This window comes from Lathamus discolor, chromosome 2 (genome assembly GCF_037157495.1).
Source record: "Lathamus discolor isolate bLatDis1 chromosome 2, bLatDis1.hap1, whole genome shotgun sequence".
NCBI classification, from domain to species: domain Eukaryota; kingdom Metazoa; phylum Chordata; class Aves; order Psittaciformes; family Psittacidae; genus Lathamus; species Lathamus discolor.
This window is the reverse complement of record NC_088885.1, coordinates 21,554,413-21,575,295: the sequence shown is the minus strand read 5'-3', so window position 1 is coordinate 21,575,295 and position 20,883 is coordinate 21,554,413. Positions and strand designations below refer to the sequence as shown.

Below are 20,883 nucleotides of genomic sequence, written 5' to 3'. Positions count from 1 at the left end.
CGGCGGGCCGCTCTCCTCGTCCCGCCCCGCCCCGCCCCGCCCCGCCCCGGCCCGGCCCGGCCGGGCCCGGCCCCCGCGCCTGCCAATGGGCGGCAGAGGCGGGACTGGTCCCGGCTCCGTGGGGGCTCGAGGGAAGCTGTGCCCAGGTGCGCGGTGGGGAGGTGGGGGAGCCGTCATGCAGTTAGGTTATAACGGGGAGAGGGAGCTGTGGCAGCCCTAAAGCCTTCGGGAGTGGGGAGGGAGCCAGCCGCCGGTGCCGCAGGCCGAAGGGGCTCCGCGGCAAGGGCTCTTGACAAGGTGAGCGTCTGCCCGCGCTGGGGCCGAGGCCCTGGCTCTGCCCGTTCCCGTTGTGCTCCCGTCTCTCCTGCGTACCGGGCGTCTCTGTGCCTCCCCTCCTCCCCGGCACTAGCAGAGGTGAATTGTCAGGCCCAGGGAAGGGGCCTGGTGCTGAGGGGACTTTGTCCCGCTTTCTGCAGCGCCCTCAGTGTGCTGCCATGGAGGTGGTGGGGAATCAAAGCTGGGATCAGGCTTTCCCTGACTGAAAGTGCCTCCTGCTTGGCGGTGGGGCGACCTCTCCATCTTTTGGTGTATGTTTTGCAGGGCACCCTGGCTTGTGAAGCGTCACCCGGCTAGCCTGGAATTGAAGCAGGACAGCGCCAGCCCCTCCTAGTCCTAACAAGGTACTCTGCAGTGGTGTCTGGGGCAAACTGCTCCGAGCAAAACTCAGAGTTAGGGCCCATGGCCAGCTTCTGGAGGCCTCCTGATAGAACCAACCCCCACCCATCCAAACTGACTTAAAGCAGATGAAAACCCTGCTTTTGCATTTGCTTTCCTGTGTTTCTGCCTTTAACACTTCTATTTCGAGCTCATAGCCTGTAAAAGCTAGAATCTTTCTATGCATGAAATAAAATGGAAGGTACTGCTGTCTTGCTACAGTTTCAGAAGCCATCCTGATACCACCAGGTACCATCAGGCCCCCTGCAAATCCATGAAGCCAGTAATGCAGGCCTTGCAGCATACATACACACCAGCAAACACAGCCCCTGCCCCGGAGGGATTACACAGCTTCAGTCTCCCCAGGCCTGTGTTGAGGCTGCAGGCAAGCATCATCAGCAATGGCAGCAGCCTAAAACCTGAGAAAACGGTGTGGGAGGAAACTCTAGCCCTAAAAATACCAGCTCTAGGGGGGAGCTGTGCCTCCCAGCAGCCGCTGCTTCCCACTTTGCCTCTCACCTTTTGTGGGCTTCATTTGTGCCTGGTGCCAGGCTCACAGACTCCTGTGTCTGCACAGGGCTCGCCTGCTGACTCTGCCCTCTTGGGAAAGATGGGAAAGGGCTACAAGGTGGTGGTGTGTGGAATGGCCTCGGTGGGAAAGACTGCGATTTTGGAGCAGCTTCTCTATGGAAAGCACACTATTGGTGAGATATTTTTGCTTTTTTTGCTTCCTTTTCCAGCATCTTGCTCTGTGTGGTTCCCAAAAACACAGTACAGGAGGACTGCAAACTGCACTGGGGTGAAGGAGGAAATTAATGTGTGTTTGTTGCACCTCTGGGCAGTTTTTGAAATTCATAGCCCCTTATTTACTCATTTTTAAAAAAGGCTTGGAGAAGAACCCTTTTTGTGGTGTTTCCAGTTACAAAATATGCGAATGCTTAAAAAGAAACAAACACAGAAAAGTAGGTGATGTGCTTGCTGCCTGTTTACATAAGAAATATCTCATTCCCTGCAAGGTGCTGTAGAAGCCTGAAAAGTAAATAGATGTCATCTGATGAGTGGAGGGACTGTTCAGGCTTTTATTCCGTCTTCTTAAAGCTTTATTTTGCTTGGTTTTGGCTGATACTTAATCAAAGTGCTGGAAAGAAAACCAGCTCAGCTGTAGGTCCCACCTTGTGTGCTGAACTTCAAGGGCCAAGCTTGGAGTTCTGAGATAAATCCTCCCATGGAAAAGAGACTTTGGAGAGGAGTATGGGATGTGTGAGACTTGCTGTGCACAAAAGAAAGGTAATGAAGGCAAAGCCAGCTTGTTTCCCTCTGTTTCCACATGACTTGTCTAAGAGAGGAAGCACAATGATCAGCAGGCTGGCAAATTACTCCTCCCTCGTCTAGAAACAGGGGCTGGCACCAGGGGTGAATCTTAGGGCTTTGACAGAAGATGTCTAGTCAGTTTGTATCTTTTCCTTGGGCTGGTAAGTGAAGTGGACTTGGAGTAAGTTACTGGATAAACACTAGGGTTTCTAGAATGGTGCTTTGCAGTCACTGTGCCTTTAAAATGTGTGGATGGCAGGAATTTGCTGGCAAAGCATGATATAGAACTGCATGCTCATGCCCTTGTTTCAAAGGATTTCCTCTAATATTGCAGTAACATCTGTTTCCAGCATCCTACCAAGCCCTACGCTTGTAGCCCTGTGTAGCTTTCAGCGTGAAGGTTGCAAAGCCTGCAGGCTAAAGGTTTTTCCCATTGCCACTGACCTGCTGCTCCTCTGCATGGGGCTGGGTGGCTGTCACAGACATATGAGCAGCATGAGCAAGGCCACATTACTTAAATCATACTGCCTTGCATTACTTCCTGCCCCGGGCTCCTATTAATGACCCAGGCAGGAAGGATATTCGGGTGTTGCTGATTGTAGGAGCTATTTATGGAGCCAGTCATGTACATGATTATACAGCATCATGGGTACTGGCTGACATAACCGGAGGGAGGCCTTGTGCCCAGGGTTTAGCTGCGGGTGTCCCTCTGTCACTCCTGAATGCTCTGCTCCAACTCAGCCATTGTGCAATGCGAACTTCCCTGCTCCCTTCTTTAAAAATGTCAGTTTTCCTTTCCCACAGCACTGCTCTTTTTTTTTTTTTTTGGAGTAAACAGTAAGTGTGGGAGCAGCTTATAGCAGAGGAGACAAGGAGGAAGGCAGTCTCCTGTTTTCTATTATTCTGGTCAAATCTTATTCCCAACACATTTAGAGAAAGAGGGAAAATAGCAGAGTCAAGACGAGAGTATGCAAAGGGCTCATATGGGGCCACTGCAGCCCCAAGGGACAAGCAGCCATGGCCCAGCACGTGTGCCATCAGGCACATTTTGGGTCATGGCCTGATATGTTGGTGTTCCTGGCAGTCCTGCTGAGGGGTCACCATCCTCCCTGCCTCTTCCTCAGCCCACAGACAGTTCTGGCAGAGGGTGCCTGAGGTACAGGCTGCTGAAAATGGTTCCCAGAAGATCTTTAGCTACTGCTCCAATCTGTATTAATTTAACCCTCGAGCTGCAGAAGGAGGACACCACTGTAAGGGTCTCACTGAGCAAGGACAGAGTTTGAATAACAGTGAGTCTTTGATTGCTCCTCAGCTGAGCTGCTTTACACTGCACGGACTCATTGCTGGTGCCATCGTCGCAGGGGTGGCCCCTTCACGCTTAAAACGTGATTACTGAATCTTGATCCTTGAGCTCCACAAAGCTGGCATGTGCATCTTGGCTGCTGGCCTCTCTGGCAGGAGGCGAAAGGGACTAGTGTGTTTGCTGAAAGCCTATCTGTTCAGAGCCAGCCAGTAAGGCAGCCCACCGGGTATGCAACATGGACACAAGCTGTTCCAAAACCTGTGCTTCCTGACTGACGTCAGGAGCAGCTCTGCGGCTGGTCTGAGGGCCAGGGAGCCAACACATGGAGTCTTTCCATTCCTGGTGGCATCCATATCCTCCTCCTAGTGACAAGAAGCATGCTCAGATTTGGTTGTAGGCTCAGAGCAGCACAGGGTCTGATGCCAACCTCTGTAGTGTCCCAGCCACTGACATGGGGATCTCCTTGTGGCTGTAATCATCTGTGAGTCTATGTCAGTGCTGAAGTGCCTCCTGTTGGCTTTGCTGTCAAAAGGAGTGGTGGCACAGCTGCTATCAGGGAAGTGATTAATGTCCTTGGAGGTTTCAAGTTGTTATATAAAGCCCTTGGCTTTGAGCCCATGCTCCTGGCTGTGTACTTGGTGATGGTGCTGTAAACCTAGTTGTGCTTTCTTTTCCTAGAAAATGTGCACCTTCAGCTTTCCCTGTCTTGTCACAAATGAAGTCACTAAGTTCTGCATTTCTTACATGGTCAGCAGCTGGCACTCTTGCAAAGGCACTAAGATTGCTTGAGTTCAAAGAGGAAAAAGTAGTCAGGAGGGAAGAATACCCCCAGAATGGAATATCTGTTCCTGGACCATGTGAGCAACAATGTGTAGTGCTACACACCTTTGTGCTAGGCTTTAAAATTGCAAGAGCAGCTGTTTGTGTTGGGCCCTAGCATGAGAAAGGAAAGGGCAAAAAGGTGAGAGAAACAGAGATGCATGAAGTGACATATGTATTGCATGGCAGCCTCTCTGGCTAAACTGATACAAGGAATGAGACAAAACCTGAAAGCAGATGTTTGAAATGGGTGCAGATTTAGCTTTGAGTCATGCAGGGACTATATTGCCATGGTCAGGCTGAAGAGCTGTTAAGGCTTACTCTGCTTGGCCTAAGCTCTCTTGGGAGGGCTAACAGAGTTCCTGGTTTGACTTTGGCACGGGACATGTCTCTAAAGAGGATAGGTGTTTTTCTGTAAGCAGTGTCCCTGTTCAGTTGTGGTGCCGAAAGGAGTCTTCCTTCTGCCTTTAAAATATCTCTGGCCCCTTATCAGCTCAACAGGAGGAGATGAGAATGCTTCCTGTGGATTTTCCTTATCTCTGCCTCCTGGCTGTGTAAATAGCTGGTGTGGTCAGGTTATTCATAAGTAGCTACTCCAAATCATCTTACCAGCTAGGAATGAAAACATATATTGCTGTGGTAGAACCCATAATGGAAGAATTTGCCTCATTTGGTCTCAGCTGAAGGGATTTTAGGTTTTGGCTTTCACAGCTCCAAAGATATGGAAGCTAATTAACCAAATTACGTGTTCTTGTATCTTTGTTTCTTATATCAAAACTACCTCATGATAGAGCTGCAGCCAGCTTAAGCCTTGCCCAGGCTGTGTGCTGTATTCATTACTGTATTGAGCCTTTCCTGATTGGGAAGCCACCAGGTGTTGAAACACCACTCAATTTATAACTGAAGCTTCCCCTTGCAGTTCCTCTGTGGCAGCAGTTGGTAACATAGATGAAGACCTTTCTGTTTCTCCCAAGACTTGCACCAGCAATGTAGGCACTAGAGAATGGCATCAATCTCCTGTCTATCCTTCTTTTCCCTCCCTAACTTTTCTTCATCTTTAGTTCCCAAAGAAACCACAGGATTGTTCACTGCAACTGTTAGTTCCCCTTTCCCCCCATAGCATCGGAACGTGAAAGCTAGTTCCATCTGCCCGTTCATCTGTGTCACAGCAGTGGATGTCACAGAATCACAGAATCACAGAATCCCAAGGGTTGGAAGGGACCTCAAAAGATCATCTAGTCCAACCCCCCCACAAGAGCAGGGTAACCTACAGTACATCACACAGGAACTTGTCCAGGCGGGCCTTGAATATCTCCAGTGTAGGAGACTCCACAACCCCCCTGGGCAACCTGTTCCAGTGCTCTGTCACTCTTACAGTAAAGAAGTTCTTCCTGATGTTAACGTGGAACTTCCTATGCTCCGGTTTACACCCATTGCCCCTTGTCCTATCACTGGATATCACTGTAAAAAGCCTAGCTCCATCATCCTGACACCCACCCTTTACATGTTTGTAAACATTGATGAGGTCACCCCTCAGTCTCCTCTTCTCCAAGCTAAAGAGACCCAGCTCCCTCAGCCTCTCCTCATAAGGGAGATGTTCCACTCCCTTAATCATCTTTGTGGCTCTGTGCTGGACTCCTTCAAGCAATTCCCTGTCCTTCTTGAACAGAGGGGCCCAAAATGTCTCACAATACGTTTCTGTAAATTTAGAAGAACTGATAGCAGGAAGGAGAGGAAGGGCATGTGACAATACTCTCCTGCAAGGGAAAGCTGCTTGAGCCAGTAGCAGTCTTCAGGGCAGTCACTCCACAGCACAAGCTGCCCTTGCCCACCCAGCTAGTGCAGGTGGGAGGATACCCAGGGATGCCAGGGAAGGAAAGGAGAACTGGGACCCTTGTGACAGGAGGATAGGGTGTTAAAAGGCACTCTCCTGGGACAATGGGCTTTCCTAACTAGTTTTGCTGCTAGTACAACAGCTTGCCTGGCACATAAAATCATAGCATGGTTTGGGTTGGAAGGTACCTTAGAGATCGAGTTCCAATCCCCCTGCCATGGGCAGGGACACCTTCCACTAGACCAGGTTGCTGAAGCCCCATCCGTGTTTGAATGGAGACCAGGAAAGTGTTTGACTGGGACAGTACTGACAAGAATTGTAAATATTGTTGTTGCATGCTGTGGCTAGCACGTGGTCTGGGCTTTAGAAGCAGGGCCTAGAATATGGTGACACAGGTATGTCTAGAAATTATCTGTGTTTGCTTAGGAATCTACTTGCATATACTCCCTTCCACAACATACAGAGGTGAAGTTTTACCTCTGGAATCTGCTACTGATGCATAAATTCCAGCTGCCTTCAAAGTGCCCTCCCCATTTCACATCAAAATTTGTTGCTCTATTCTGCTGACTTAAGTGCTGGATCTTAATTTTCCCCTTAATTTTCAAGTAGGTTGTTAAAAGACATAGTTTTCACTGCTACTTTTAATGCCATTAAAAAGAGACCATCAGAGGAGAAGGTCGACATATTAAAGACTGCTGAATTACAGTGCATCATTTAAATGGTAAAAACCTGTACAACATTATTGCTTTTTAAGTAGAAAACTTTGGTACTTATGGTTCATTCCTTCTTGCCAAAGTAGTATTTACTGATGCTAGGTATTTCCTTGACCTGTCTGTACAACACAAGGACACAAACGAGGAATATAGTACTGTATCTATAGAAGAGTGCTATATCCAGAAAGGGCTTTGTTACTACTTTGGTCTTAAGAAATGCCCTTGTAACACATTCTCCAGCTACACGGGATGTGTTTGTGCCTCCTCTTTTTATTAACCTTTGTTTTGTCCTTCTGCTCACAGTTTTGCTTTTGCACATTAGCATGGTTATATTTGGAGGCGAGGGAAATTAATTCGTTGCAAACCTAATAAGTGTTTGATCTATGGTGACTGCACGGAGAGGGGCAAAAAGAACATCTTGTGCCACTTTCCTGCGCAGGAATGCTGCATACATCATGGAAAACCATCAGCGTGGGTGGAATGCTTCAGCTTGTTTGTCAATGTGAAGTACTCTGAATAGTGTCATTGAATGTAGAAAAATCCTTATTTTCACAGGGCAAATAATCCCTGGTGTTTTCTGAAACAATGCATTAATATGGCCCCTTTTTGGCACACAAAGAGAATAAAACAGAACTAGTTGCTGTAGTCCTGCAAAGGCAAACAATACATGCATACAGGAATGCAATGGAGGCAAAAAGGTGGATTGCAGAGGGTTTATATGGATACTTAAAACCAACTCTGAAAGTGGCCCAGCGACACTGTACATAGTTTGTTAGGACCTGTAACCTTACGCACCCACATCCAGGGGGAACATAAAGCTAAGGTGATCAATGTGTTTTCAGGTTTGGCTTGGAAAAAGTAATTTTAATTAGTTCAAAGTGAGAGGTCTTGAATTACCTCACATTTACCATGGGGAGAGGAAGCAAGGAGAGCCAGTCTGCAGATAGTTACCAAGGAGCAGGTGATATACATATACATATATATATATATATGTATGTGTATATATATATATATATGAAAGCTTGTTACCTCACAGTAGATGAGCTTGCTTCTATTAGCAGATCTGAATAATTTTAAATCCCTAAGGGGTGGAAAAAGCTCACTGTGTATTTGAGTAAATACAACATGCAACTTTGCTTGCATGCAAACTTCCCCTTCCTTTGCTGGCTTGATTTTACTTGTTGGTTAATTGTACCACCAATACACGTTCATTTCCAGAATTATTCTTTTGGCTTCTGCTTCTGCCATACGATCCAGCTCAGTACGAAGCAAAGACGTAGGCTCAAGATGTTAGTACTTGACTATCTGGTGTTCCTTGGCTGTTCTTCCAAAAGGGTATGTTTGGGCAGGCCCATTTGCAGCATGTTTGGCACATAACTGATATGCTGGGTGGCTGGAGTTTGGGAAACCTAGGGGAAGAGCTATATATCTTATCCTATCCTGAATGTGCATGTTGCATAGTTTAATTTCACAGGCATAATCATGTGTTCACGTATTAGATGGTTGTATTTATGCAGTGTCGCTATTGTAAATAGCTGGTGCAGTGATCTATGAATACAGTCCTTCATGGGGATGTCAGGCAAGGTTGAGTCCAGGTCAAGTCATTCTGGAAAACATGCACTGGAAGCTATTGTGCGGTAAAATTCTGTATTTCAAATAATTCTTATAGTGGTGCTGTACTTACACCGGTTGAACTTTCCTGCTTGTTTTAAAACAGGTTTAGAAGAAGGCGCCACAATGGAAGATGTGTATTTGGCATCGGTGGAAACGGACCGAGGCGTGAAGGAACAGTTAAGGCTTTATGACACCAGGGGTCTGCAGGAGGGTGTAGAAGTGCCAAAGCACTATTTCTCTGTCGCTGATGGCTTCGTTCTCGTATATGCTGTGACCAGCCTCGAAGCTTTCCAAAGAGTGGAACTGCTCAAAAAGGAGATTGACGTCTTTAGAGACAAAAAGGAGGTAAACACATGGTGCTTAACTGCTTGGTTCATAGCTGTATCAGTGATAGAAAATTAAGGTTGCAAAGCAGAGAGTTTGTTTCCTTAAAGCTTGCATAAAAAGGAAAATGAATGTACCCATACCCGTGGGCAATCCAGTAAAAGGAAGCTTTCTCATGCTGGGGAAGCCTAATTCACATGCCATGCAGGTCATGCAAAAGAATGTGGGTTTTTTTTTTTCCTCCTTACTTCATCTACTGAGCTAAAATTCAGTTAAATGAATGCACCAGCCAGGATACTTATGACTAATAAAACATATGGTCTACAGCAGTGCAGTTCATATGTTTTTTTAGATATTGTACATGGGAAGTCAAGTGCATAGAATAATATTACGAAGGGCATTATCTTTGTTTGTTTTGTATTCATGTACTTGATGGCTTACAAACTAGTGTAATTGACAGTGGGTCTCCCAGACATTATTCAATTGGCAAAGCAGCTTTAATGTATTTTAACAACCATATTGAATCAATTCAATTGTGTGAAATGACTGCTCTATTTTCCCTTAGAAAGCAGCTAGTGTTTTCAGCTGACAGTGTTCCAGCTTAGCTAAACAAATATAACTTGCATGTGGCATTAGCATTATGGCTTTTCCTACAGTATCTTTATATTCTCGAGTAGTTTTCCCTGGTAAATGTCTTTAGCTTACAGCTTACCAAATGTCTGGTTTATGCTGTTAAAAAAAATAATAGAAGCTCATGAAGAATTAATTGGATAACGGTAGGGAGAGACTTTCCAAAAACGTATCTCGTTCAGTACTGACAGCACGTAGGGTGGTGGAGGAAGGCAGGCTCCAAGGCTGACAGCAGCTGAATGTGCCGTCACGTAAGAGTTACGTTAGATTGTAGGGCTGGTGTGAGCTGCAGGCCGTCCCGTATAGCAGGAATCTGGGAGTCAATCACAACTCTCCTGCAGGGCAAGGAAAGGTGGACAAGCAGGAAGTTTTTCTCAGTTGCTGTGTTTTTTTTGAGGGCCCCGATGAGTTACTTTACAGCATGTTGTAATGCAGAGAGTGAGTCACAGCCCAAACAGGATCCATGTCTCTCTCTCTCTTCTGTGTTACCTGCCAGAACTCCTCTCTTGTCGCATGCAGGTATTTTAGAAAACAGCCAATTTGTTTATCCTTTGGCAGAGCTTAAAAGTTTTGATCTTGACTAAAGATGGCATAGTTGAGAAAGTGGTGCCCACAATAAGCTGGATAAACTAGTTTTATTTCTGTGATTTACAGTCCATATAAAATAGGCTTTGAAGCATAGATAGAAGGTGAACTCAGGAGTCCTAGCTTAAAAATGCCACAGCAGGCTCAAAGCTTGGGCTGTGCTAGAAAGCATCCTCAACTGGATGAGGGACCTGTCTCATGTGGTGCTTCTGAGCTAGCAGAGCTTCACCTTGTTGAGTGACACAGTCACCTCTTGCGTGGCAGATGACAGAAAGCACTGATGGCTGGTTCCTTGCCTCTGCTCTCCAGCAGCCACCTTAAAGCCTGGCCAAATTTTATGCTAAATAGAGTTTGTGTTCTCTTGTACTGACAGAGTTTAACCATAGGTAAAATTCAGTTGGAGCATGTGGTAAATGCATATGAAGATTTTAGCTTCTTTCAAAGCCTTCTCAGGGGAAAACACATTTTCCCAAACGTGCTGGGCTGCTATAGAAAGGAAAGGAAGCCTCAGACCTCACAGGAACAGGACAAATACCTCTAGCTGCTAAGAAAAAGACATCCTGGAATTAGCTTGATGAACAGGAAAGAGCAAGCATGTGTGGTCACAGCAAAAACCCCGACGAAGAATTTATCACTTTATCTTTGTCAAACCACTAGTGTAGAGTTGAGACCAGAGTTTGACTAAGGACCTTGAACTCTAAATACAGGCATGGTTTCCCCTAGGAGCTGATGCTGGTAACATATTTTTATAAAATGGTTACCTTAAAATAGCAGGAGCAGTAACTGTAAGTGGCCAGCACCACCTTCAGCACCTCCTAGAACTGAGTACCAAGCAGGCCACTGAGCTCAGCCACACTGTACTGCCTTGGTGATACAGAAGTCGCTGGATGGATCATTACAACTAAGGCTGTGTTTTGAAACAGCTGTGCTGCTCTAGTTAGCTAACCAGCTGCTCTTGAAACTGCTGCTGAGAGGATGGTGCTGGTGCTTATCTGACCCTTGCAGCAACAGAAGACTGTCCCGATAGGTCCCTCTGGTGGCTTTCCGTGCATGCAGGAGTGGGCAGCTGGCTGGGCTGAACAACAGCTCAGCCTGCCTGGGCTGCGGGCACAGGCTGCCTTCTGGCACAGTTGGCTTTATTTGTATTGTGGGCTTGGTTAAAACAAGCTGGGCAAAATCCACAGCTGTGGGGTCCAGGCTCTCTCTGCTGCCATGCATTTTTTCACCTCTCAAGCATCTGCTGCTCTGACCTACTCAGATGTCATGTTTTTATCATTTGTATAGGGCAGGTCAGTTGCCAAGTAAATGGAGAATAGGGCTGTTTAATTGTGGGTCTCTTGGGCATTGCTTCCCTTTAAGCAACTGGGGGGGGGGGGGGGAGAAGAAGTCCTGCATATCCTGTGATTAAAACCAGCTCCCAGCCCACATGTAGATGAGATAATTAGAATCCCAAACCCTGATCTTCCAAACTACACACAGTTTCTCTTGTGCCAGTGCTAAGTTAAAGAACAGGTCTGAACTGTGTTGCTACTTGCCTGTTGTTGAAAAGAGCTGTGAGTGGTGCATGCGTTTTGTACAAAGCTTACGCTTTTGTTTTGTTTGTAGGTAACAGTTATTGTCCTGGGAAACAAAACTGACCTCGTGGACCAAAGGCAAGTGGAAACAGAAGCAGCGCAGCAATGGGCAAGGGCTGAGAAAGTGAGACTGTGGGAAGTGACTGTAACAGATCGGAAAACACTGCTTGAGCCCTTCACCTTCTTAGCTAGCAAACTCTCCCAGTCCCAGAACAAATCAACATTTCCCTTGCCTGGGAGGAAGAGCAAAGGGAATAACTGTGATAACTAAGCTACCTAAGCTGCCAGGTCACAGCCTAAGTCCTTTCTGTGCCATATGCTTCTCACAGTTTCACTTAAAGCAATAATCTCATTCAGCAATAAAATCTGCAAGCTTATCGCTAAGAGGTATCCTTCCTTCTCATGGACTTGGCTTGGTAAAGTCACTGGTGATAAAAGCCCTAAAAAGCATTTCATGAGAGGAGTTATCTTGCAACAAGGGTTATGGAGGAGGGTAGGACAGGTGGAAACCTCTCTAGCTAGAGATTTGACTGTGCCTGGATACAGCTATGTTGAGGGACAAATCAACAAGCTTATTAAGCAATCCCCCTGCAGAGATATAGCAGAGCTATAGCCTCTAGTCACAAATAGTACTGGCTGTGATAAAGCATTCAGCTTTAAAGAGAGGATATGTTTTTAATGGCAACAGTCCTTTTACCTTTGACTTTAAACAGGGCCACAGGGTTTTTGATGCTGCAGGAGACTGAGTTCAGTGTGCTGTTGCAGAAGGTTTTGGGGCAGGAGGAACAACTAACAGCAGATTGAGCTGCTGAAGTTCTGCTACTGTCTGAAAGATAAAAACAAAGAAAAAACCCCAAATCTTGTGGAAGATACTAGAACAGATCTACCCTGACAGGAAACTTGTCAGCAAAGTCTGGCAAGTAGTGCTTTCAGCTCAGGAATTTATTTGTACAAACCAGAGAAGCTCTCAGAACACTCATTAGCTTAACTGCGACTTGAAGGACGACATAGCTGTACGTGGTTTTGTTCCAGCATGTCCAGTACAAATCGGTCACATTCACATAAGTGATAATTTTGCTGAGAAACTAAACAGAGCAATTTTGTATGCAGGAGGTGTTGCCTGGGCTCTGCTTAGTGCATTGCATAATACTCCCACCCAGCCATTCAACCCAGCTGCAGTAACCCACCCTGGGTATGAAGCTACAGGCTGGATAACAAGTGGTATTACTTTGTGAGAGTGTAGGATGCTGCCTTTTGGGTACATCCCCATGGCAAATGCCCAGAAATACCCATACACGTGGCCTTGGTCCAGCAGCAGGAGCACAACTGCATGTGCTGGATTCGAGTCTCCATGCTGGTAAACCTGTGCTGTAGGAATCTGCTGTTTTAGGTCAGCCTGTCAGTGAACTAAACAAAATTGGATATAGAGGGACAGAATGAACAACTGTTCACAGATTGGCCAGCTTTCAGCCTCTAACAGCCTCTTATACTAACTGATACTAGCTTTTCTTTATATCTTAATATGAGTGGAGAGAGGAACTGAACTGAAGTACCCATTTCCCTCATTGTAACGGGAATACTTTTAAGTTGCTGTAAGCTGGGACCTGAGATGCATGTTATGGGAACTACTGTAGCAGAAACCCCTTGTTGATAGCCAGGCTAGGAGCAAGGGATGAATTCATTGCAATGTTAAATCCTATAACCTGGGCCAAAGGGACCAGGGGTGGAGATTGTAATGGAAATGCATTTTCCACTAAATTAATATTGTTTTGAATAAATATTGAGAATTTCACTGTAAGCCAGCAAAACCATGAGTAATATTTGCACTGTGATACCATAACTGCTAAACAGATGTGTGCTTAATAATCACAATTAAACTGTGTGCTTATAGCATTGCTCGTTCTGAATACTGACACATGAAGTCCATCAGCATTACTGATGTCAGAGCAGCATTACAATTCACTAAAAATTAAGCAGGATGCCTAGCTTTATAATGAAGGTAAACAAAACTGTTTATGTGCTTTGCTCAATACAGTTTGGATTGCTGTGGCCAAGGAATGAGATAAGAAAGCAATTACGAATGAGCAAGCTCCTGTAATGCCCTGCTGGAAACATACAGTTGTTTCCATTGCAACACTGCAGCTGAGTAAGCACTATAACACGACCTCCCTCAACTTGGCTAGTAGTAGTCATTGTCCTCAGTGATGCTGCAGAACAACACTCCCTCCTCACTCACTTCCTACCAAGCACACGTGTTCCTGAGGCTTCTCCCTACGCAAAAGACTATCTGCCCGCGTGCTAGGGAAGTGGGGTGACTTCAGAGCAGCAGTGGCTCATCTTCTTGCTGCAACCTCTCACCAAGGAATTGGTTATGCTCCTCCTCTTCAGCTCTGTAGAACCCCTCTTCTAGAAGGGACTCAATTCAGCTTTGATCAACCAAAATAAGCGAAGACCTCTGCTAACTGCACATTGTCACTGAAGCTGACTCTTGAGCCAGTGGAGTGCAGGTTGACAAGAACCGGCTTAAAATGTGTGGAGATGGAAATAATGGAGGCAAATGGTTCCTGTCCAGTCCTGCATCCCGCATACTTGGTGCCCACTCAGCTGCCAAGACTGATGTCATCTGTAGGCTGCCAGAGCTGTATTGTACAAGATCAGCTCGGTCACTCGCTCCCCTGGCCACTCAGGACTTGACAATGTGTTAGGAAAGGCAAGAGGAAAAGGGATCGTCTGAATGGCAAAGGCCATTTTTCCAAAGAGGTTACAAAGAAGCAAATACATTATCTTTGATTTGTTTAAATTCATTAGAAACAAGTATAAATCATTTTGGGCAACCACCACCCACTGTCTTCTTTCATAGGCTTATTCTGCTGCTTTTTAAGTACTCAAATCAATTTTCCTTTCTAAATACCATAGTATTTTATTGACAAGTGGTGGAAAATGTAGCATCTCCTCTGCAATCCACACACAGTGGCTGGTACCAAGTAAAAATTAAACTCACTGTAGTACAGTTTTACATAGGGTTAATAAGTAAAGTACAGAATATAATGTAGTAGCTAAAGGGCAGAATATGTATCTTGTTCTTATTATGCCACTGACTCAAAACCTGTCCTAGGTCACTGGGATCACAGAATCACAGAATCACAGAATCCCAAGGGTTGGAAGGGACCTAAAAAGATCATCTAGTCCAACCCCCCTGCAAGAGCAGGGTAACCTACAGTACATCACACAGGAACTTGTCCAGGCGGGCCTTGAATATCTCCAGTGCAGGAGATTCCACAACCCCCCTGGGCAACCTGTTCCAGTGCTCTGTCACTCTTACAGTAAAGAAGTTCTTCCTGATGTTAATGTGGAACTTCCTATGCTCCAGTTTACACCCATTGCCCCTTGTCCTATCACTGGATATCACTGAAAAAAGCCTAGCTCCATCATCCTGACACCTACCCTTTACATATTTGTAAACATTGATGAGGTCATCCCTCAGTCTCCTCTTCTCCAAGCTAAAGAGACCCAGCTCCCTCAGCCTCTCCTCATAAGGGAGATGTTCCACTCCCTTAATCATCTTTGTGGCTCTGCGCTGGACTCACTTCCCTACTACAAAGCTAGACAGTCCCTTCACAGGATAATGGAGAAAAATTACAATAAAAAAGAAAAATAAATCAGTAAATTGAATAATTTTTCTCTGTTGCTTTTAAAACTCCTATCCTGCTGAATAAACTGTGCTGATCAGTCACCCCAAATCAGCTCCCTCCCCATGGCCAGCTACAACAGCTTATTTAGCATGTCCTGGTAGCACAAAGCAAGGTGTTGACAAAAACCTACTGAGATGAAGCCATTTACCTGTTCATTCAGTGAAGGAGAGAGGAAATTGTTGCCAGAGATGCTCCCGGTGTGATGTAATAATGTACCAATAATTTTGCTAGGCTGAGCCAAGCAGCTGAGGGATCTCACACACCAAAACACACCTTGTGTCAAAGGACCACAGTTCCACAGAGGTTTACACACTACTGCCCACAACCACCCAGCAAAGGAAGGGTATCTCTAATTAGCAGACTACTTTGGACAGAGTTAGATTTGAATGTATATAGATAGGAAGGAAAATATATGAAATACATACAGAATTTACTTTAAAATACCAAAACAAATCTGAAATTGCAGATGGCCACATAGCACTCAGAAGAATGTCACAATGTGAAGTACTAGCCATGTGAAAAGGCATCCGTACTTCCAGCCTTTACTTTAAAGGACCGGTCAAAAATGCTATATCCACAACTAACTGAACTGTTGCTACACACCGTAGCGTAAACACCATGTCTCCAGGAGATAATCTTTGTTAAGTAGTTAAAGGATCTACAGATTAAGTCTCCTTTACTCTCATTTAAGGTGTCTTCTGCAGCTTAAAACACACGACTCCTTCTCTTCCAAGTGGGAACAGACCATCAGGAAAATACAGGTTGGAAGGGACCTTAAAGATCATCTAGTTCCAACCTCTGTGCCACAGGCACGGACACCTTCCACTAGACCAGGTAAAAATATGAAGATATTCCCTTCTTCTGCACCCTAGCCCTAATCTGAACAGCATCTTGGAATTGAGTGTGAGGTCTCCAGCACCTTGGAGCTGTCGTCTTTGTGGTTCACTGAATCCTAAACCTAATCTGAATGGCATTTTGGCATGCCTAATCCTAACCTGAAGGTCATGGCAGCTGCAGGGAAACTGAGGCTGCGAGAGGCATGCCGAGGGGAGCACCGCAATGCACCAACATTGCTCCGTTAATGCCTTTAACAGGCTGTAATTCCATATTGTAATCCTCAAGCATACTGGGAGATGCTGTTCTGGAAAAATGACAAAGCAAGGCACCAAGCAGAAATCTTGTCCTCTTCTTTTTTTTAAACATCTTTTTATTAGCACAGTAACAAATGCAGACTTAAGTAGCCCACAACATACAACCAATCCACTGAGTGACTCCTATTCCACGCCTTACAATTAAACAGCTTAAGGTATTTCACTACAGGTTACCGTAAATCCTGATTAAGACCTTTATTCTTTTCACAAAGATAGATTGGCTTATAAAATAATACACTAACTACTTCTCATTTCATATATGAGGCCATACATCCACCTCTCCGTATCACAGATCATGAGATGACAGTCTTTCATAAGGATTGTTAAATACCAATGTGCCCTCCATAGGGGAAAACAATCCCAACATCTTTTTACAAAGAAAAAAAAGAAGGGGAAAAGAAAACAACCCCAAACCCAACCCAGAACATAATAACCCCCCCCAACCTAAACAAAACAAAAGGCAAAAACAGTGTGTAGAGTCTTGAAAGGACTTTTACATAAATGTCAACATATGTACCTGTACAAAATTAAGCTGTTTTAATCTTTTACATATTGCAAGCAAACTGAAAACCAAAGAAGTCTAAGTTTACATTCTCCTCGGTACTATATGTGAGCTAATATTGCTGAACTAATTACAGTCTTAAAATATGCTATTCCCAATCCTAGCTGTCTACTGTAGCAAGATACCTTAAGTTACAACAACAAAATCTTAGGAAATAAAAGACTGAATAAAATCTGTTATAGAAATACCCTACTCTTTACCAGCACCCTCCCTCCCCCCACCCCTTCAAAATCATAAGCAGCTCTTTCCATCACAGACAAATAATGTAAGAGTTTCACAAAAATCTTATTTATGTAGCGTATCTTTTGGTCCACTGTCTGGCCATTCTGTCATGCTCTGCTCTGTTAGTCATATACTGAGTGGCAATACTTCCAACCAGGGGGTCAGCTGAAAAAGAAAGCAAACCACTTATTTCAGACAAGCTACCAAATAAAAACATGAAAATAAAGCTGAAACATGGATTTAATACAGGGGGATCACACAGATACATTGCAGCACTTATATATACTGCATCTTCACTGGTTTCTGTTTATTTATGGAGATGTACTAATCTATTACTTAATAAAGAGCAAAATGCCAATTAAAGTTTCAAGGAGTTTAAAAGACAGCAATCCAGTAACCATATTCTGCGTTACTGAGGGCTTTCACTGTTTCATGTGTTTCAGGTTTATTTTACCCCTTCTAAAAGTGCCTGGAACATACTCATTGGTGAGTGTGCTTCCATCAGTATAAATCTGCCTTCTAGAAAAGATCAGCTCTCAAGAAGAGGTGTTATTTTTCCTGCAAGTTTGTTTTCATTATACGCAATATAGGGTGAAATCTGGTGTTTCTCTCATCTTTAGAAGACACATATGAACATAGAATGGTTTGGGTTGGAAAGGACCTTAAGATCATCTAGTTCCAAACCCCCTGCCATAGGCAGGGACACCTCACACTAGAACATGTTGCCCAAGGCTCTGTTGACTTGGGAAACCAAGGCATATTCCCCTTCACTGGTGTGGATAAGGGGTGGGTTAGAGAAGCAGCAAGGACTACCTGTGGCATAGTTGACCACTGGTTTCAAATGGATAATGGAAAGTAAAAGACTAATCCCCTTGTTTTCAGAGCTGAGTTTGTAGCTCCTCTAGCTCCATCACTGAATTACTACAGTCCCGCAGATCAATGAAGAGTGCCCAGCCCTCACCCAAAACCAGCAGGCGGGTAGGGTGTATCACCTCCTCCACCTCCAGCCCTCTCTGGCTGCCCAGCAGCAGGAGAGGTGCTGCACTGGAGGCCAGATCCACAGGGTGAAATGAATAAAGGCCATGTTATCCGGGTGCCAGGCGGGGTGCAAGGCAGCAGGAGTCCTGCATGGCTGTGCAGGGGACTTACCCGGGTTGCAGTCTGTGAGGAGGGAGCAGATGGAGAGGAGGACTTTAGAAATGGTTAATGCTGGACTCCAGTTGTCTTTTAAAATATCCAGGCAGATGACGCCTTGGCTGTTAATGTTACAGTGGTAGATTCTTGTCCGAAACGTTACCTGCAAGAAACAGGCATTAGGTGGTGTGCCCGGTCACCGCACAACGAGCTCAACTGAGAGGCTAGCACCCAAGGGGCTGAGGCCACGCAGGCTACCGAGCTCCAGGGCCAGGGACCGCGGGCAGGCTGCAGGGCGGCCCTGGGGCACGGCCGGGACGGGCCGCTGCCGCCATCTGGCGGCGGCTGGCGGGAGCACACCGCCCCCCGCCGGGCCGGGCCGCCCCACTCCGCGATACCCCGGGCTCGGCCGGCCGCAGCCGCCCGGCGCTGCAGAGGCATTTCCGCTCCAGCGCTAAACAGAACGTACAGCCCGAGTGCACCGTGGAAACCAGAGGCTAACCGCGGAGAGCCTGACTGCAGGCACGGGAACAGGCTGCCCAGGGCAGCGGGGGAGGCACCATCCCTGGAGGGGCTGACGAACCACGGAGATGAAGCCCTCAGTGACACGGTTTAGTGGTGGACGTGGCCGTGCTGGGTTAAAGGTTGGTCTTTTCCAACCTCGTTGATTTTATGCTTTAAAGTAAATAAATAACCACAAGTCGCAGGAGCGTGTGGCTGGCAGCACCGCCTCCAGCCCCTCGGGGTACACCTGAGCGGTGCTAGGCACACTGGGACAGGTGATGGATGGCCCAGGTTTCCCATCCGAAGGAAGGGGAACCAAGACATAGAACATGGGCCCTGAGGTGCAGCCTCGGCACAGGCTCATGACTGACCTGCTAAACCATCTCCCTGCTAAACAACCACCAACTTCCCAGCTGTGGGTGCTTGTGATCACTGTGAAACCCAGCTTGTGCGAGTTTTATTCATTTCGGGTTTTTACTATTATTTTAATAATTTAATATTTATTTACTATTATTATATATTATATATAATATAAATATTATATATATTATTATTATTTACTATTTATTTTAATCAATATTTAATTTTAATTTTTGTCTCTCTGCTCACAGCAGCCAAGGGGCCTGGGGCTTTAACACCAACATTTTTCTCCCACTGGGCTCCCAAGGACACATACAGTCCCCCAGACAGGCCGGGACACTCGGAATCACAGCTCCCATCTCTTCTAAGAGCTCAGCAATCGGGGGAGTTGCTTGGATGCTATTATTTTCATATCTGGGAGATGTGAGTGAGCCAGGCAGCTTGGCACAGGACTTATCCGAAAGGGAAACAAAAGCACCACGAGCTGTTTCTGGGAGAAAATGGGACCTTCAAGAAAGCCTTACTGACTCACCGGGTGAATCTGGTGGAGCTTGCATGGATTAGGATCATCTGTGTGAATAAAGGCTGGCGGGTTCATGCCCTAAATCCTCAGAATTTGTCAGCTACCCACACCCTCAGGTTTTATCGTCTGTTTGTAGGCCAAAGGGGTATTTGTGAAGCACACTGGTAAGGAAAGAACACACTAGTGCTCTCTCTCAAGAAGAGACCAGCCCCCACATGAAATTCCTCAGCCAACCCTCGTTTTTAGCACCCTGATGCAAAAAGGTTGCCCGTGACCTTCTGCTCACAGGCACAGAGAGGTGACACAGCTACAAAACACTAGTGCCTGGTGTGTCCCTGCCCCTGTGCACTGCATCCGTGCCGTGTTTCCAAGAACGCTCCCAATGCACAGAGCACACAGGCTATTTTCAGACTCGCAGAAGCTTGTCACACAGGAGACACCCACGCTGCACGCTTGGGGACACTTTCTGCTTTGTTCTTTGTAAAATGCTTGGATTTTAAGATTAAAACAGGAAGCAAATGAACAAAAACCCCTCAGATCCCTACATTCCTGCACATTATGGGTGGGAATAGCAAAATGACTGCAAGAGTGGAGATGTGTCCCCTTCCTTCTGCAACAAGCTGCAACTCTGAAACCAAGAATTCCTGCTGTCTTCTACCTAGGGAAACTTAGAGGTAAAGCAGGCAAGAAGCCAAAGTGACCTTTGGTTTACAGATCATCTAACCCTCACAGGAAAAGCAGCTATGACTCCTACAGTATGTGGAATTCCACATACATCAGCTTGAGCAGCGGGCGGATCCAACCCTGCGGTACCTGCTCCAACCCAAACTGTTTAGGGCAAAACTGAAGTTAGTGGCATTCGCAGTTGCTGCAGTGTTTGTGCCCCAGCCTTCAAGCAGCCTTCAAGCCCAGCCCCACTGCTTGCTCAGTATTTCTGTATTTGACCTGCAGCTTTGGTCTCTTTCCAAGAAGGCTTCTAAAGGTAGGTGAGGTAGTAATTCTAACAGATTAAACACTTCAAGAGGGGGAAGCATGGAGCATTTCCAATTTGATACAATAAGGACCAAATTAAGAGAGGTCAAGAGTTCTAATTTGTGAAGACAGAAAGTTGTTAATCCTAATTCTGAGCACAAAAGCTAAATAAATACTCTGTTGGCAGTCTCCCAGTCCAGTTGGCTAATAGCTGATAACAAAGCATGAATGCTGCTTTCCTTTAAGAATAAGGCTTAATTTTTAATTATTATTTGTGAAAGAGGTGAAAGAGGGAAAGAAAGAAGACTCCTGAATATTTGCTGAACAGCCCGGTTCCTTAAC

General features: G+C 45.8%; 2 protein-coding genes across 10 annotated transcripts in view; one reads left to right on the top strand and one right to left on the bottom strand.

The window, feature by feature from the left end:
* The first annotated feature begins 21 nt into the window (after nt 1–21).
* On the top strand, nt 22–19,793 carry NKIRAS1 (NFKB inhibitor interacting Ras like 1). 6 transcript variants are annotated; one of them, XM_065666068.1, is made up of 7 exons: nt 29–146; nt 601–680; nt 1,292–1,418; nt 8,412–8,653; nt 11,453–11,499; nt 15,805–15,947; nt 19,298–19,780. In XM_065666068.1, the coding sequence occupies exons 3-7, from the start codon at nt 1,325–1,327 to the stop codon at nt 19,471–19,473; spliced, it is 702 nt and encodes a 233-aa protein (XP_065522140.1). In that variant the 5' UTR covers nt 29–146; nt 601–680; nt 1,292–1,324; the 3' UTR covers nt 19,474–19,780. The 6 variants fall into 6 exon arrangements, with proteins under 6 accessions (XP_065522142.1, XP_065522140.1, XP_065522144.1 ...); XM_065666072.1 differs by lacking the exon at nt 19,298–19,780 and adding an exon at nt 17,492–17,534 and having other exon boundaries at nt 32–146; XM_065666069.1 differs by lacking the exon at nt 29–146 and adding an exon at nt 159–297.
* Nucleotides 16,290–20,883, bottom strand: part of UBE2E1 (ubiquitin conjugating enzyme E2 E1) — a 44,536-nt gene continuing 39,942 nt past the window's right edge. For all 4 annotated transcript variants that reach the window (XM_065666064.1, XM_065666065.1, XM_065666067.1 and 1 more), the window contains 2 exons: nt 18,198–18,345; nt 16,290–17,213 (listed from right to left, as the gene is read on the bottom strand). In XM_065666064.1, coding sequence (XP_065522136.1) covers nt 17,116–17,213; nt 18,198–18,345 — 246 coding nt within the window. In that variant the 3' untranslated portion in view covers nt 16,290–17,115. The remainder of the gene's footprint in view (nt 17,214–18,197; nt 18,346–20,883) is intronic.

Coding starts and splice junctions, on each gene's coding strand:
- NKIRAS1 (XM_065666068.1), top strand. CDS start 1,325: ATGGGAAAGGGCTACAAGGTGGTGGTGTGTGGAATGGCCTCGGTGGGA. Junction 1,419..8,411: donor CTATGGAAAGCACACTATTG/GTGAGATATTTT, acceptor GTTTTAAAACAG/GTTTAGAAGAAGGCGCCACA. Junction 8,654..11,452: donor TCTTTAGAGACAAAAAGGAG/GTAAACACATGG, acceptor TTTTGTTTGTAG/GTAACAGTTATTGTCCTGGG.